General features: G+C 32.4%; 1 protein-coding gene across 3 annotated transcripts in view; it reads left to right on the top strand.

Moving 5' to 3' along the window:
• Positions 1–19,507, top strand: part of LOC145933162 (uncharacterized) — an 88,221-nt gene extending 68,714 nt beyond the window's left edge. For 2 of the 3 annotated variants that reach the window (XM_083032696.1, XM_083032694.1), the window contains 12 exons: positions 2,103–2,269; positions 2,660–2,733; positions 2,813–2,911; positions 8,929–9,292; positions 10,394–10,654; positions 11,139–11,295; positions 11,513–11,630; positions 11,707–12,814; positions 13,052–13,108; positions 13,188–13,231; positions 13,339–13,491; positions 13,573–19,507. In XM_083032696.1, the coding sequence (XP_082888822.1) occupies positions 2,103–2,269; positions 2,660–2,733; positions 2,813–2,911; positions 8,929–9,292; positions 10,394–10,654; positions 11,139–11,295; positions 11,513–11,630; positions 11,707–12,814; positions 13,052–13,108; positions 13,188–13,231; positions 13,339–13,491; positions 13,573–13,665 (2,695 nt within the window). In that variant the 3' untranslated portion in view covers positions 13,666–19,507. The remainder of the gene's footprint in view (positions 1–2,102; positions 2,270–2,659; positions 2,734–2,812; positions 2,912–8,928; positions 9,293–10,393; positions 10,655–11,138; positions 11,296–11,512; positions 11,631–11,706; positions 12,815–13,051; positions 13,109–13,187; positions 13,232–13,338; positions 13,492–13,572) is intronic. The other variant, XM_083032695.1, reaches the window with a different exon arrangement.
• The last annotated feature ends 133 nt before the right edge of the window (positions 19,508–19,640 follow it).

The following is a 19,640-nucleotide window of genomic DNA, read 5'->3' as shown; positions in this document are numbered from 1 at the left end:
TCGTCGACCAAATTCTTTCATTTAAATACTGGCCTGTCTGTCTCAAGGCCGATCACGAAGACTTATCCATGCATGCACACTTTTATGTATTGTCTTTATCTTGTAAAAAAATGGATAATCGATCTGGATATTAAGAATTTCTTGCAAACATACTGTGATGTAAATGGAAAGAAATATTTTTATACGATCGTTAACTTTGTGTCTATACTTATAAACAATTCGAAAATAGAAATAAAATATATGCAATTAGTTAGCTATTCTTTTGATCGTGTCTCGATTAAAAATACATATATAAACATCAACTAAAACAATTATTATTACCTTAATTGAAAGAAATATATTACTATATAATATAAAGTATCTATTATATCATTACATTATAACAAGAAATATATATAAACAATTTTTTAAACTAAATTTGAGAAATAGTTTTCTTGGTTTTCAATTTTAAATAATTTTTTTTTACTTAATTAAAATTATCATATATTACATTTATTTTATAATAAAAGGTTATTATTATATCCGAAACATTAGGAAACGAGGACAAAAATTTACAAGTACAAAGTAAAATTATAAATATAACAATCTTAATGCTTGAATTTTTGTATACACGATTGGAGATTATCGTTGAAAACTTTTATATCCAAAACATCAGTATCACTTCTCTCCGAGGACATTTTAATTTACTAATATCTCTGTAATGCTATATGGCGAGCCAACATCTCGCGTTAATTGATGTAATTCAATTCTATCTCACGTTTTACGCTTAGCACTTACCATTTTAGCAAGAATAAACCGTCTCAAAATGATTTCTATAAAAATTGAAATTTTTTCTCGGAGAATGGCCGATGTTATTTTCGTAATATCATGATAAGTAAAATGTAAATAGCGGTGACTTTCGACATCAAAATTATAACCGATAAAGCGCACAACGCTGCTGCAAGTGCAAGGACCCGTAAACAAACCAAACGTAAAAAAATCATAATTCTTATGACTATGACTATTGTTAAATGTATCGTGCGTGTATATATAACTGAGATTTTGAAAATAAAATCTATTTGTTTTGTGAATCTTTTTTTAAAAATAATCTTAAATATCTTAAATATCTTTGATTATTTTGATTATTAAATATTTTGATTATTTTTTTATTATACTTTGATTAAATATCCTTGTGTACGTGTGCGTACGTGTGTACATCAAAATCTTCGAAAGTGCAGCGCCATAAATATATATACGCGCGACTGTTTATTGAAGTGCACACGTACACCCATATATTAGCTATCGTTATGGCTGTGCTGTGAATTTATTTTTGTCCATAATCGCGCGACGGTGTATCAGTTGACTAAATAACTGCGGGAAGCTGTGCGATATAATAAAGAAACTACGTGTCTCTGCGTGAGATATATTCGTACATAATTTGAGACATTTTGCCATAGGAATGGATATTATTAAGCCAAAAATTCATGTGTGAATAATTAAGCTGATTCTTCATTCCTTTTTTGTCATTATGAGTACCAAAAATAATTTATTATTATTAAAACAAGCAGTTATCAGGCAGATACGACATTATTGATAATAAATAAAAGAAAAGAGATATATTTTTGCTTTAATAAAATAATAACTTACACAGTTATTATTATAACTATATTATCGTAACTATTATAACTAAATTTAACTAGACTATTATATAAGAAATTATGCACTATATTATCTTACACATGAATGACATCCTCTTTTTGATAAGATTAATATACAATCAGAGATCGACTCCAAACGTATAAAAGATATTAATAGACTAATTATTATACGATAAATAATATTTAATTTCTATATAAAATAAAGTTGTTGCATTTTAATTTATGGAAAAGTAAATTCGAGATAGATGTATGTATGTTGAAGCACATTATTAATATATAATATTACATTAAAAGAAGTTTGTCAAAACTTAATTTATGTAAATTTAAATACAAAGGTATATGTCGCTTACATTATTAATATACGAGAATGCATTTTTATAAATTATAAAGTAAAATTTATACACATATTTCGTATGTTAATAACCCATTGCGTCTAAATTTTTTTTTATTTTTTTTTTGTCACAGCAATCCACGTGCGTCGCGGAACATGGCGGAAAAGCAACGCCGCGACAATCTCAACACAAATATCACAAATATGGCAGCCCTCGTACCGATTGTCGCAGAAAGTTCAAGAAAAATGGATAAAATATCCATTTTGAGGCTAGCTGCCGCCTTCCTAAGAACACAATACAGTAAGTTTATTTTATTTAAATGTTTTTCTAGAGAACATTTTCTATATTAACTCATCATATTATAGCTCCATTATTAATTTCTTTTTCTTTTTAATTATTATTTCGATATTTTATTTATAAATTTTTATTATTATTCTAATATTTCTAAATTGTTCGTATTATACTATGCTAAATAATAAACGGGGCTGAATTACTTGTCATATTATACTTTTATATATATTTTTTATATAAACAGATTTAATCATAGACAACAGACAATTATAAATCTAAGCAATTGAAGCATGTGTTTATCTTATATTATTAAATTAATTTTTTGTTCATATTGACACGTTTTTTATTAGTGTGAAAAAAGCATTACTCACAGTCACATACTTCGTGCATTATTTACAGTACTCGGACGTGGCTCAACGAATTCTCTTCCCCGGCAATTCAACGAGTTCGACTTGGAGCAATATTTCGTCGACGTAAGTATACAACGCTTATATATCTAATACAAACCTCAAGACGATCGGCACTGTAGACTCATTTTTCAAATCATAATAGCACATAGTTGACAACGGAGGGTTCTTCCTCGTACTCACTGCGGAAGGGAAAATCGTCTACATCAGTCGACAAGTGGAGCAACATCTCGGCTATGCTCAGGTGAGTTTTTTTCCATTATGCAGCGATTTATTCTCTATTTATTAATACAATTAAATAATTTTGTCAACTATTTTTTTCTCTTAAAGTTTACTTTGCCAGAGAAACTTCTTTTAATTGAAATTAATTGTTCGGAAATTTTATACTTTGATACTTTTGTCGCGAAAAAAAATCTATTTTAAATCGGCCAAAAAAATCTATAGAGAAAAAAGTATCGGTGATTTTGATTTATTTTGCATGGAAATATTTAATGAAAGTTAAGTAATTTATTCTAAAAAATATCAAACTTGAATATGAACTGTATGGCATATAAAAAAATTCATCAAAATTCTGACAGCGATAATTGATATTTTATAAGAAAAAATCGGGAGATCTGGAAAATTATATTAATTATAAAGGAAATTGTAAACTCTTTGTCCTGAAGCTATATTATGATATTATATGAATACGAATATTCGAATTTACATTACATTATTGCAAACAATGTAGTTATCTCTGCTCTTAATATACATATATAGCAATTAAAAACTTGATTAATTACGAATATATCAGAATTATATTTGCTTCAACGAAGCACAAACTCTTTCATATTCATCCTCGATATCTCGACAAGAAATAGCGTATCGATAGGTATAAAAATGTAAATACATTATATCGATGAGAGAACTGATGACACAGCTTTCCAATATGAGAATACGTTTGCCCGCTAGCGAAACATATTAATACGCTTTTTTTTATCAATCGACGATAAGAATCGAACTATTATATTATATTTTGCATTGCCCGTGGTAAAACGCTTTAAATATTCGTCCACTGACTATTTAAAGAAGCAATTCGCTATGTATATCAATGTTTCGCGAAATTTCCCATTTCCCACGCAGAGATCTTTTTTTTTAACAGCATATTTATATATATATATATATATATATATATATATATATTGCGGCCATTGAAATATATACGTCCGCGTAATATTTTCGCGCCGGCGCTGAGAAGAAAGTGGATAGGCGGATGATGGGGTGGAGGGTGAAAAAGAGGACAGAGGAGAGCGATCGTGCGATCTCTCGTGGCTGCAACTGCAGCTGCAACACCAACCTCCTTGTAGTACGTACGGAGTTAGGAATTATCGATCAAATGAGTGCGTGCAACGCAAATACGCTCCCATGGCAACCATGCGCTGTGTGCTCTCCGCTCCTTTTCGCTCGCTATGAAACGGTACATATCTACCAATATCCGTATTCGTTTCGCGTATTTGTACGCGGGAATTACCCGCGCGATTGCTCGCGAAAAAAAATCGCGTGTCCGTTCGCGCGTTTCGATAAAAAAAAAAAAAAAAATTTATCCGCTGCCAATGAAACGTACGATGATCTCGCTTCGTAATTATTCACCGGATCCACGTGCGACTTTTTCCGGAAATTCACGCGTTTAACCTGGTGGGAATATCCTAATGGATTCGACGAGTTTTCGGAAAAATCAAAACATGTTGAATTACGGATTTCATAAAATTAAAAAATATGGAGGAATTTAATATTATTTAAATATAACAGAAAATATTTTTTAAAAATATTTTTAGATATATAAAAAATATTTATAGGTATATGTATATAATTTATAACTATTTAGGAATTTTGTTCGAATTATGATACGATAATTTTATAACTTAAAATGAAAATTATTACTAATTATATTTTAAAATGTATCGCATTTAATGGTATATTAAGATATCATTATTTAAATTATTAATATTAATTATTATATTAATATGCATGATTTTATTTGCAAAATCAAAAGAATTAGATAGATCATTAATTCATCCAAATTATCGTTGCTCGTGTTTTTTCTTTTTTTGTTCCCTTTGTGTTCAAAGAAAATGAGTAATAATTTAACATCATAAAGTGCGAAATTTGGTCCATCGAGAAATATGAATTTTATCGGACGCAATGAAATAAACGTTCCGGGAATCATCACATAGAACGAAACGTATGATTAAGAAGGTAGATTTAAGGATCAAGTAATGAACGTTCCGGGAACAATGCGCATATTCGTTTATACCTTGCGATAGAATGAAGCCAGGGTTAACTATCTGCTGCAAATATTAAACACGTATTTTGTACGAAAATAATTAGCTCGATCGATATTAAATTATATAACGAGAATCTCACTTTGCTTCCTACTGCGTTTCTTTGTTCCTGACGTAGCATAGTCATTTGAGGAGATCGACGTGACGATCTTTCCGGACTATTGGAGACATCGTAATTATATGCGTGACGTCGCTTCAGCGACAGAATAATTTTATTTTACTTCGAGTCACTGAAAAGACGAAGTCAAAGAGAAACTGAGATAATATATCTCACATTCGAATGCAAAACTGCGCAATATTGAGAATAGATTAAATAGATAAGTAGAAGAAAAAGTAGAAGAGAAAAAAATATAAACAATATAAAAAGCATTTTATGTTGTTACCTTGGAATCGGAAATTACAAATGTGAAAGCTAAAAAATGCTACATGTTTAGATATATTATATTTCAAATTCAACTGAATTAAAGGCAAATTCGATTTCAAAGCAATTTTAACTGAAAATGTTGCAAGCAAATTCCGCGAAATATGAACCAAAAATTTAAAATATAATAGTAATAAAGTCTTGAAAGAAAAGTTCTAAAATTTGGATGAATTTTTAGATTTTAAATAGATAATTAATTTTATTTATTTTATGAAATATAATTGATACATTAAGCAAACATGAGTTACTATTTTTGGGATCAATATTATTGTGTTATTATCGAAATCAGAATTTAAAATTATTATTTTTGGCAGAAAGTTATGCAAAGAGGTTGTCACACCATACGTCAAATATTTTGCGCAAAACCAAGTTAATAACTAATTTAACTGAAGACCGAACTCCGAGTCTATATGGAATTCACAAATAATCGAAATAACGGAAACGAAGATGTACGTCGGTCATTAATAATGTTTCGTATTCTCCATATTCAGGAAAATATAATAAATGATTCATCGATTTTTCTTTTCGCTGAACATAAAACAATTGAATTACAATTTATTATGTAAAGAAAAAAGTTTTTTAAATACTAAAAAATTCTACCGTTAAATGTAAATGTGTGGAATGCCACTTCTGCGTCTGTATATACAGAACTCTTATTCATGGGGCCTCGATTTCGCAAGATCACCGAATTCTCACGGCCAGATTTTGAGCGACGTTTAGCGAAACAATCTTTTTGCAACATCTAAGAATCGGGTTCTAACGATGACTGAACCAATCGACTAATTTTGGGGCTTTCGGTGAAGAAAATGTGAGTTTAGATTACGATATCGATGACGCAAGAACCTCTCTTAGGGTCCTCAGGACAACATGACCCTACGAATATTAGACGATGGATCACAAGCTAAAAAATATATATATTTGAAGGCGTATGATACCAATTAGGACAGAGAAGGTATTATGAAATTAGAGACAAGCAAATAGAGAGCAAATCAGATTTTTTCGATAGATCGCAGCGTCGTCTAGGTTCATTACACATACTTTTCAATGACACAGTTATTATATATTTTTGCGCTTTTGCAACTGCGCAACTTTTTTTTCTCATTGGTATAAAAATATTTTAGCTATTTCTTATTAATCATTATTAATAAGATTTGTTGACGAAAAATTATCGAACTCGGGTCATATAATTTTTATTCCATTGCCAAACGATCGTAAAACTGTGTTATCATTTGCATGTTTTTCTCTTTATTAATAAATTTATCTTCTTAAGGAATATCCTATGTTTCTTTACATATTTATATGTTTATATGCATATATGAAAAGACATTTCTACCATGCATTTGTAGCGCATGAAAACCGCATCCTCTGATTTACTATAATTTACTACTTGTCTGTAATGCATTCATCGGATTGAATTGAATTGCGAAAGATAATTATACATTTTAGATATTAAAATTGAAAAGAAACTATCAAAATTCGCATTAATCTAGAATTTTTAAGAGAGCAATGTTTAAAAAAATTTTCTCGGAAATGTTTTCGTCAAAAGTGCATCCTTCTTTCGTTACACCTAGCCGATATAGGGTTATCGTCCTTTTGTTTCCATTCAAGGGCGCACATGTTTACGCTTGCGGGATCCAAGATCGCTTCTAAGAAACTATATTCGATGACAAAAACAATGTAGTTCCCAAAACAATTAGAAGAAAAGTACGACGCAACGATAATTGTTCGCTCGACGAGGCGCCAATCATATATATTTCTCGCGACAGAGATAAGATAAAATTAAATAAAATCTAGAAATAGAAACACGCGTGTTTCTATTTATATCCCAGATCAAGAGGCCCTTCGGAGATTTCAATGCGAGATTTCGAATTCTTATTCTTCTTCGCTTCATGAGATTAACATTTTGTAATGAGAGAAGAAGAGCGCTGTATCATAAAACGTGCTTTATCGCTTCTTCGACTTCTCTCGCTCATTCCTTTCTTTGAAATTTCCTTTGTATTTTCGCGAGGCGGCCAACGACGAGGGAGATTGCGGTAACAACGTCGAGGATAAAATATAAAAAAATGTCCGCGCTATTGATCCCGCGTTCGCCGGTGGCGTTCCAGATTCAGACGTAACGATAATTCGCCATTCTGCTGTAACGAACCGGCTCTTGGGAGCCGACCAAGTCCTCCTCTTCTTCTCCTTTTCTCTTTCGGCTTCTAACATATAAGAGATGCCAGAACGAGTGGCTATATAGAAAAAGATAGACAGAAGGAGAAAGGGAGAGAGCGAGGAAAGGAAAGAAGAAGAGGAGATATGGAGGAGTAGGAGGAAGATGTGCAGGCGGGATGGGAGTTGTTTGTAAGCGCGGGTTTGCTCTCGTTTTTTAAGAAGGCACTCACAATCAGGCTGTATTGTTCTCAAGGAGAAACCGCCTGCCGCGAAAACGAGCTCCGTCGCCGACGCGGTGCACCGTCGTCGTTGTCGTCGTTGTCGTCGTCGTCTTCATCGTCGTCGTTGACGTATCGCGAAGATACTGTTGGGTTTGGCTAAGTGTAGATGGCCCTTTACAGAAGGAGTCTGAAACTTGGCGAACAGAACTTTGAAGTATGTTTATTCAGAGAATGAGGGTGCGCCCTCCTCCAGCGCATGGAAAATTAATAGAATATAGATATATTGATTGTTAGATTTTATGACAAAGATCGATGGTAGTTTCTCTCGTGTTAGGGAAAGATAGTCAGTAAACGCTGCGCATTTAATATTATTTAATCATACTAGAACAACCCCCAAACGCGCGCCATTCTTCGATTTTATATTAAAAAGAATGATACTTTTAAAAAAATAATATAAAGTTGATTTAAACCCGATTAATATTTTTTGACAGAAATCAGCTGATTAAAGCTTTAATTTGCTAATTAAATTTTAAAATAAAAATATGTTATAAGAATTAAAATAATGTTGTAAATAATATATTATAATACTTTAAACCCGAATAATATTTTTTGACAGAAATCAGCTGATAACTGTCAAAAATATTAACTCGAATATTTTTTGATAGAAATCAGCTGATAACTGTCAAAAATATTAACTCGAATATTTTTTGACAGAAATCAGCTGATAACTGTCAAAAATATTAATTGAGTTTAAAGTATTATAACATATTTTATTTAAAACATATTATTTTAATTTTTATAACATATTATTTTAAAATTTAATTAGCAAATTAACGCTTTAATCAGCTGATTTCTGTCAAAAAATATTAATAGATGATATTTGAGAATATTAGTTCTTCTCATATATAACATTATCATATAACAATTCATTTTTAATTTAATTTTGATAATTAATTTTTGATAATGTAATCAGAAGTAAGACGACTATATTGCACGATTCTATATTCGACGTTGATGTAAAACGACCTATTACATCACGCAAATAACAAGAATCAACACCTACGGTGCGAGGCAATTTGATCTAAACTTCGAAATTAGACTCGCCTCTCTCTCTCTAAATTTTGAAATTGCTTGAATTTCGCAGAACGAATTGCTGGGTCAATCTCTGTACCTTTTCGTCTATTCCGAGGATCATAACGAACTTTCGCGAAACCTTACACCCGACGGGATGCAACCAATGACGCCGCCATCTACTGGAGTCGTGCAAGCGCACGACCTGGTGCACGACAGCAGTTCCAGCTCCTCCGAGGACTCGACGACGAACAGGATAAACGAGAAGAAGAAGCTGTTCCACGAGCAGAGGCGAAACTTTAAGATCCGCATAGCGCAGCGCGCCAACTCCAGGCGCGAAAACACGCAGTACGCATGTTTTGACATTTCCGGAGTCCTCCGGCTCGCGGAGGCTTGCAAGAACACGGATACCAACGGAAATCGAGGGAGACATCGAGGTGAGAATCTACACGAAAATTTATAACACGTAAAAAATGTGTCAATTATCATAACATTTAATTTTTAATTACAATTTAATCGATTCGATAAGGCTGAAGACTTTTTAATTACAATGTTTTATCATGTAATGCAATTAACAGATTGTTTCGAATAATTCTATCGTGTGATCGCTGTCAATATATAATCATGAACATTATTTCATATTATAAATCAATAATATCCCGCTTTGTTATATATTTCATATCAGAAATAAGAGAGACGACTCAAAAGGGATGACTTTTCTCGCGCGAATTCTCTTCTGCGGATCGATGGTCTTGTTTTATCGCGACTGAAACCCGTAGCGCTGGTTTCGTAACGAGTATCGCAAATATTTACGCTACTCCTGTATTTAAATTTAGACCTTCGCCGTCGCCGACGAAGATGTTAGGCACAGTCACGAGCATTTAGATTCTTTGAGACCCGGCTATTAGATCAGAACTGAACGTCGCGGTAAGCACGTGTCGTATGTACGTGTTGCACTGTTTAGAGATGCGTTTAAAAAGCGGACAGGTGAATTTAACCAGTCTAATTACGCAAGATTGTTCGGTGGCACCTTTTAATTATACGAATTCTTTGATGTATCTTGAATCGATCTTTCCTTAGTGGATATTTAATGGAAAGCCAACAACCACCGTCGTAACTTTTTACTTTCCAACATTGAACATCTCAGTAAGCCGGTTTAAATTACATTTTTGTTGGGATAAAGGTTGCTCGAGGCAAGTAAAATATGATTTATGTATTTGCATTTAAGCTTTGTTTGCGTAAAAATATCTCAACTTCCAATAGCTTATAGAGAGTTCGAAAATTATCGATGCCTCGAAATTGAATATCAGAATTGAAAATTCTTTTTCTTCTATTTAATATGTATATCTATAGTATCTATATAATCGAAAGATATTGCATGAATTCTCTTATAAATATTATTGGGATCTATAGAAAATCCCTAAACACTTTTTATCGAATAATCGTACGATGGATTGCGATTTAATTCTCTTCTGAGATAATCATATATTTCACTTACAATTTTACCATCGCGTCTGATTGTTTGCTAACTCTGACAGAGGTAACGAGTACCAAGAACGACATCGTTTTCGTTGGAGTAGCGACCTTTCCGAGGAAACGGCCCATCAACGAATTGTCAATAATGGACGCCAATAAAGACGAATATGTTACGCGGCATCTGATCGACGGACGTATCATCTTTTGCGATCATAGGGTGTCCATCGTTGCCGGTTACATGTCGGAGGAGGTGTCTGGTCTGAATGCGTTTGCCTTTATGCACAAGAATGATTGCAGATGGACGATGATCGGCCTACGACAAAGTAAGTTTTCGCATTTTTGTGTTATTAATATTAAGATTCTTGCATCGAAAAATATTTACGCGCAATGCATGTGCATAGTGATAATTTCATATATCAGTTGCATAGCTGCAATTAAAATATTCAATAAAATATTATATCAAAATAATATAAAATATAAGTATCTCAAAATAATAATATATATTTTTTATTATACCCGATAGTCAAGTTATCAAAAAAATACTATGTGTTACTTTTTATATTTAATTTATCTTATTGTTAGATTAATAACATTCTATATTTGATGTACGTATTATGCCGTTTATGTTATGCCGACATTGTTTTAATACATTCAGGCTTTATGACGAACGCCTGCGATATTTTGCATGCCATTTCCATAACCAATCGCAATTTAAACATGACAACAAAGTATATGTAAAGCGACCTATTTAAAGTTCAACTATCGATTTGTACCTGTAATTACTCATGATTTGTTATGCATTCGCAGTGTACGATCATGCCGATGTGTCATCATGCGGCTCGTCGTGCTACAGGTTACTCGCGAAGACCGGTGAATTCATCTATCTACGGACACATGGTTACTTGGAATACGAGAAGGGCACAAAGGATGTGATATCCTTCGTTTGCGTCAACACCTTGGTATCGTAAGTACATTTCGTAAATACATTAGAGGAGGAGAGCAAATGACAAGTCGAGGCCTAGATTAATCGAACATCGAAATTAAAGCAATAAATACAAAGGGGAACGGATTCAATTAAATTTCTCGAATTATATCTTTCTAATTATATCTTTTGAATATCAAAATACACATTGGATATATTATGCAACATATATAGTAATATAAAACTTTATTGCATACAGGGAAGACGAAGGTATCCAATTGATAAAGGAGATGAAAGAAAGATTCTCCGCGACTGTGTCCACAGTTGGTTATAAAAATCTTATAAAGAATGTCGACATTAATTCAGCGATAGAAATGGTAAGTTAAATTATATTCTACGCGTTACACACGAAACTTGTAAGCTAAAAAGATTGTTTAACGATTTAAATATTAGGATTCGAGCTCCCAGTCGTCGAATCCACGATATAGCCTTGAAGATCCGTCGCAGCTCGAGGACGCCATCAACCATTTAATTAACAATATGCCTTCACCGGCCGTATCGGAAGACCATTTCTTACCCTCGCCGATGCAGCACACGCAATATGTGAAGGCCGCCCTATTCTCTTCTCGTATGCCACCAGTTGCCGCACAAGCGAATAAAATTGGTATCAATAAGATCGACCATTACATCGTTATCAAAGGCAAAGGCAATCGAACTCCGAAGCAAGAACCAAAGGAGGAATATACGAATATTGGAAAATATATGAATTCCAGTAGCGCGGAGCAAAGCCCGATGTCGGATACGGAAAGCGTGAAGTCATGCACCAAGCCTTTGATACTCGACATGATGAATGGCGGGCACAATAATCATAATAACGTCCAGAATGCCGATGTATCTGTACAATCAAACATTCTTGCGAACACTCGCAATACGAATAATTGTCGAGGTGTGTCTCGTAATCATACATCATGCTTGGATGTGTCTCAAAATACGAACGGTTTGAACGGACAGAAAAGAATTGAGCAGCGCAACAGTATAATGTCACCAGGCGCTCTGCACGAAAGCAACATCAAGCTGGAATGCGAGATCGAGACAAAGCAAGAACCGGTGCTACAATACTTCGACGATAGGGCGAGCGATAGTTCTATCGTTTCGCCGGGGATCGAAGCAACACACAATCGGTGTACGTTGAAGAGAATATGTAGCGACGAGGATCTTCCGACGATACACAGCAAGAAGAGGTCTAACGATGCGTTGTACATGTCGACGAATCCCAACGACGAGCAACAACAGCAGCGCATTTCTTACGTGAACTGCGAGACTTTCGCCACTCAGAACAAGTATTCGGCAGTCGAGTTCAATCGGTACAACGACGCCAACTTGCAACCGCTGATTACAACTGCGGAGTCGCCCAATTCGAGTCTCGAGATCGGAAAGGAATATCAACAACTGGTGGTGGATCCCACCGCATCATTGGTTGTAACGAATTCCGACGTGCAGTTTGATTTGCGGGATCTGAAGGATGATACTCTCCTAAATTCGGATCTGAACGCGAATCCAGGTAAATTGCAATAGTAATTTGTGTTCGTTTAGCGATTAAGTAAAGTGAATCTTGCTTTCGATAGTAAATGGCGTTGAATTGAAAATATTTATTATATCCCTCGCATTAAAAATTAAATCTGATTTGTTCTTTTTTTTTCTTCGATCAAAGTCACTATTGCAGCACTACTTACGAATTAATTAGCATCTCTTCAAATGACATTCATGATAAACTTTTTCTTTTTTTATTCTCTTGCAGAGCTCATGTTGAAGATATTTAATGGTCTTCATAACGGACCTATGACAGGATTTGAAAGTGAGTTGATCTTAAATTATTTGTAAATATCTTTTGCAATATATATTTGTCAAATTAATTTTGATTTATATTATTTTAGATCGTTATAATGAAACAAAATTGCAGCAATTTGCACCTAGCCATGTAAGTATATACTCATGCACATGATTTATTATGCAAATCTCGATGATTTAAAAATGGTTTTGGAGAGATTTTGAGTGGCGCGCTAAATTTATGCAATGCGTTTTCAGCAAACTGTTGTTAATGACAAGTTAAGACGCACGTATCGCCAAATAGCGAGCAACATAACGTTACAAGAGTCCCAAATTAGTATGTTGGCAAATGATTTCGAAAATCCGATTCTTCATGCTCAGAGGAAAAACTTGTCACAGTTGCAGGTACAGGTACATAAATAGAGAAAATATTATTTGATAAAATTTAAAGTATTAATTGAAATATCATAATTATTGCTTGTTATTTTTCAGGTTGAGCATAACATACAAAAACGAATACTTAAAACTTTGCAACAAGATCATCATAAAATACAAGTGAATGCCAAGCATAATCTTGGAATATAAGAAATATTCCAAGAGGATAATTTTCCAGGTCATTTCACGAGTTTTGCTGAAAACCAATTTCAAGAAGTTCAAAACGAGCTTAATAGAATACTCTTTGGAAATGTATTAATTGATAAGAAACAAGCTTTAAAAATCATCATTTTCGCGAAAGACTAAAACAAAAATATCGGCGTACGTGCAATTTGCATAATATTCCCTGTATTGTGTTTCTGAAATTCTTCATTTTTGCGAATTACGGATATCACACAAATTTGTCACAGAAATGTCTAGATAACCGGGTCATCGATGCAAACAATGAACAGAAATTTCCATCAATGCATATATTGTATGTGAAACTATTCAGCTCACGAAAAGGTAAAGTAGGTGCTTAGATATATCGATGATTTATCTATTACTAAAGCAATCTGCTTCAACCTACTGTTCTTCAATGAGAAATGGAAAAGAAACGAGTGAGAGAGAAAAGATATTGATAAAGGAACTCGTACAGGGAATAGTCGAGTGATTGACGTTATATAAATGGTTCTTTTTTTCATTTCTTGAACTCTGTGCGACTAAGGACTCTTATGAATTGCTGTATGAAAAGTCGTGCACTTCGCTCACTAATCGATCATGCAAAGATCGTACAAAACCGTCGATGAACGGTCCATTATAAATAACAGTCGCTCTTCAAGCAGATTTCCTGCAGCGACCGAGTGTTACACGCAGTTGATAGTTTTCAAATTTTATGGTAGTAAACTTGTATATATAGATACATTCGATTTTAATCGCCATGCGGTGCTCTCGCGCTAATTTACTCGCTCGCAGTAAGTCCGATCGAGTTTGAACTACCTCTGGTTATACATATATATGTGATTACGCATGTATATTGTATGGATACGAAACCAGTGTCAGCTTTATTGGTTGTAATTGTGGATCCTTTCACACATATAGTGTCAATGATTAATAATACTCAAAGTATTAATTATCTCTTTGTAATTATAAATCAATGTCACACAGAAAACGAACAATTCGAGAAAAGAGATAGTTTGTTAATTTTATCCAATGATATTTTAACTGATCACATCTTATGAAAATTTTATTACATACTACTTATGTAGAAGAGAACGAAATTTAGAGTTTGTCTACGGGATTGCCACATTATATAGGCCAGATTTAGACCAACCTTACCAACTTATAGAAGAATTGTTTTACAACTGCATGTACCTGAACTACGTTTACATTTATGTTCTATAATATTTGAGAACTAGAAGAATCTAATTAAAATAGATCTCATCTTTTACTTGATTATCCCTTTCTATATTGCTACGATTATATGTCTCTGTTATGCCCGATTATCTACTCTTCTTAAAATGTGGTAACCCTAAGAATGTCTCTAAATTTTTATTACATTATTATATATTGAATAGATTTTTTTTTATATTTTGAGTTTACAATATATAAAATATACAAAAAAAATGTTAAATGCAATAATGTAAAGTAAATGTAAATAATATATTGAAATAGACATATTTCAATCACTTTTTTACATAAACAAATTTTTTATATACATAATTTGATTGATTGATTTATACAAGTGACATTTTACACAAAATTCCATCATGTCTTTTTATAACTTTCGTGTTTCACTGGTCTTGTTATCCATCTAATATTATGTTACTATGCGACACATATAAATGCTGTTTTTATTTTATTGGTAGTTGACCTCCGCATTAATGAATAACGAATAGTGATGTGGAAGCTACATGGTTGACTTATGTGTGTCAATTAAATTAGTAATATAAATACACATTGATTAACCGTGTTTTAAAGCGACTACTTACAACGCAGCGGGTCAGCGTGAAAATAACCATATATATTGTATATCATAAAAGTGTTTAAAGGGTAAATGATATTAATATAAGAGTGATGGGAGAGAGAAAAATTGTCCACTTATGTGAACATATTCAGCACTGGCACTTAACAGATCTACAATTTACTTAAAAAACCAATATACGTGTACAGATATAACGTAAGGCTGGTCTTGTAAATAAAGATGTTGAACACGATGTTCCTTCGATTGACAGTGTCCTAAATGATGTACTTTCCTTTTCTTTCTCAGACACTACTTATTCATCGAGCATCTAGAACGTATATCTGTTATTTGCAATGATGTGCTGTTTTTTTTTTTATTTTTTTTTTTTATTAGGTCAGGTCAGGTTGATCAAGAAATTTGTTCTTTTCTTAACTGTTACATTAGAATAAAATTAAATTAAAACGAACAAATTTTTTGATCAACACGATACATATTGTGTAAGTTTTTCATGCTCCTGCGTTTCTGTTATTGTATCTATCGTCTATCGTCTGTGAAACTTGGAATTTCATTGCAACTTGTAAAAAACTATAATATGACGACGTATAGGCACATACATATATTATGCATATATGCATACATACAAATACATATATAATGTATATGTATATACATATTATATTCACTATAAAAAATGTTTTTAATGTTACATTGATGTCGAGTGAGGAAGTCAAGATTATCAGGTAATAAAGGCCTCTATATAAATACGAATTGTTACATAAGTGCAATGTGTTGGAATTGTGATGTTCAAGGTAGTCCGTTTCTCGTTGTCAGTTTTATCGATGAAAAAAGCTTGACTATCCTCACGTGTCGATCACGCGCATCAATGATAAAAATATACATTTTCTTTTTATGCGGAAGTCCGCTGCTGAAATAAGGGGAAATATCTAATTGACTTCTATGTATATGAAACACTCATGTCGCATAATCGACGATCGCGAGTAAAGTTGGGCATCGAGTCGCACTATAAATTCGTCCCACTTGATGCCCAACTTTCTTCGTGATCTTATAGTACAAAGAACAAGTCTAAACTGTCTGTGTTCGGTGTACCTCATTCTCTCTCTCTCTCTCTCTCTCTATATATATATATATATATATATATATATATATATATATCTATATCTATCTCTATCTCTTCGTACTGTCATCAGTCATGCCGGTGATGACTTGTATTAATATGTTTTGTAATTTTGGACATAGTATACGTCAGCTTGGTTGCCGAGGTTGTCGAGTTTTGGCCGAGTTTTTAGAGATTATTTCAAGTCAAACTGATCAACTCCTCTTTATAAAAATTTTGTAATTTTAATGCCAGGCTACTTTTTTTTAATCATGTGTGCCCAGGATATTAAAATTAAAATTTAAAGATTTACAAAAAGTGGAGTTGTTCACTTTGGTTTCTGAAGGGTCCATAAGATAGAGCAGTTAAAGCAGTACATTCAAATATCGCAGAATATACGCGGAAAAGTAATAATAACGAAAGAGGAAATGTATGTGTGACAGCGCGTAGAGATTTTTTCAATATCAACTTTTAATATTTTCTTTATATATTCATGATATTTCATATCCGGTATTATTTGCGAGAAATGAATTCAAAAGCAATTGTCATCAAAGAAAGATCATTGAAGAAATTGAATCATTAATTTTTTTATGATATGCGCAATTTTACATTATTGACGATAAATTACAAGGACAAAGCGTTACTACAATTTATACATTGCACATTGTGCATTATAGCCATAAGATTTCATTTATTGTCACGAAACGGAATAGAAATACCTAAATTTTTTATCAAAGTAAATGAATTATATGCATAATTTTATTTTATATAACTTGATAGAAATTAAAGACTTTGTCTGTGATTACAGTTGCGTATATTAAACGACATTCTTGTAGCATAAAATTAAAAAGATGAAGAGATTACTCCTCTAAACTTCGCTTTATCTAAAATTAACTAAGAGCCTTTCTTTATGTAATATTATGTTTTACACAATGAATGACTATGATATTTGTGCGAAATATTGGAAATGAGTGGATACCAATGCAACACAGACAGACGGCTCTACAGTTTATTATATATGCTATAAGTTAAAGTTTAACTTTATATATATCATTGTAAATATCTACTGCGTTATATTTTATACTCTGCTGATACTTGCACATATAAGGCTTTTCGATTTCTTTCTATAAAAAAAAAACAAGGGCGATTAAGTGTGGTTGTGTACCTCTTCTTCTTGTACATCTCTATGCATATATTAAACGCAGAATGTGGCGCGTTTCGGTGCCATTTGGATTTTCGTAAGCTCAAATTGTATCAATTGTATATAATCCAAGTTATTGATTCTGAAAAATTTCCAAGATTTTTGGAACGCGAAAGTCTTCTCATAACGTTTTTTAACAATGTTATTACGTTATTACGTTACATTGAGAGTCAAACGTGTTTTTCTACCTCCTTTATTTGTATTAGTTTACGGCGAAGCTCGTAAAGCGTATCAAGGCAGGATATGTGTGCAGAAATGTGACAGGTAAGCTTCGATCACACACCTGATTGCAAAATTCAATTTAATCTGAATTCTGAATTTCCAAGATAATAATTATTTGTACTAATTGTAAGTACTGATGAGAGGACTAATTGTAAATTTTTACGATGACGTATATGGTTCGTTGAACATTAAAAGAGTAGCGTTTTCGTTTAAAATAAAATAAGATTAAAAAATAAATAATTTATACTTGACTCTCCTGTAGTTTGCTTACATGTTATAAATATTCTCATTAATTTTATCGTCGAACAAAACGATCCATATACGGATATATGTGAATTATTTTTAACGAGTCTCAGCCGGCCGATAATTGTACGAGCGAAATTGTTTATAAAAAATTTTCTAATGTGTCATCTCAGTGTTTTTCTCTATCTGTTAAGCACTATGTAAATTCCGATAGAATTATTAAGAAATGCCGAAATTCGCGTTCCGCGACATCGGTAAAATTCATCGCGATCGCGATTTTGGTAGGAAATCCACCGCCACAAATTACTTTAATATATTTTTATCATTTTTATCTTGCATCTAATTTTTATTTTACATGCTTCAGCTACATTAATATTTTTACAACACGCATACACATATTTAACACATACGTATATGTGTGTGTGTGTGTGTGCGTGTGTGTACAGTTTTAAAAATTACAAGTGAATTTTTGACTTGAAAAAGTATATGCATGCACCAAAGTAACATTCTAGGAAAAACTGAAACCTAAATAGTCTATAATCGGAAAAATTAATTTTCCGGTTTCTAAAGATTAATAATATATCATGCTCATGTTACAACATAATGCAATTATAGTTATACATACAAGCTGAGAATATCTTAATATATTCAGAATTAATTTCTAGAGAATGAATCGTCATAATTATCAAAATAATAAAAAGACTAACTTTTTTTTTTTTTTTTTTAATTTTATATTCGGAGGTGGATGATTTCCTTACCAAGAAATTCTAAGATAATGATTAATGAAGACACAAATACAATATGAATGGTCAGAGAAATCGTGCAGAGATTTATAAAAATGTTTACAGTCAAGTTGCTTAGGAGAGTGCTAATGTTTACTTGGCGCAGAGATTAACAACGCAGAGCATGATAAAACTTGACAAAACAAATTTGTAAATAAAATATCTTTTTTTTTTAATCAGATAAATTTTTCGCTTCGAGGAGCGATACAAATTAATGACTCAACGTAGTTTGCATGAATTCGGCTAATTGTTACTAAATATTAATATAGCGAAGGAAATATGCAAGCATACAAAAAACATGCAGAAAAAGAAAAAATATGTAATTGTAACCAATAAATGAATATAATATGTTGGGGGAGGATTATGTACATGTATAGTTATTGTGTCAAGACTGAATTATTAAGACTTCGTAGAAGGTGGAACATTTTTGTAAATAATACTGCCTCTGGAAGAAATATATATGTAGAAATTATATGAATATTGTGGAAGAGTGTCGATTTTTTATTGTTTGATTTATATTTGACCTCTTTTATCTTCGCTTACAATCTATCTGGTGCTGAAAAAAGTATACTGCATTCCAAAAATATTAATATCAGTTGGTTTTTTATTAAATTAACAGAC

The sequence above is a fragment of the Prenolepis imparis genome, unplaced genomic scaffold (assembly GCF_030444845.1).
Source record: "Prenolepis imparis isolate NDT839.2.m4 unplaced genomic scaffold, iyPreImpa1.0 SCAF_2, whole genome shotgun sequence".
Lineage (NCBI taxonomy): Eukaryota > Metazoa > Arthropoda > Insecta > Hymenoptera > Formicidae > Prenolepis > Prenolepis imparis.
This window is presented reverse-complemented; position numbering and strand designations above follow the sequence as displayed.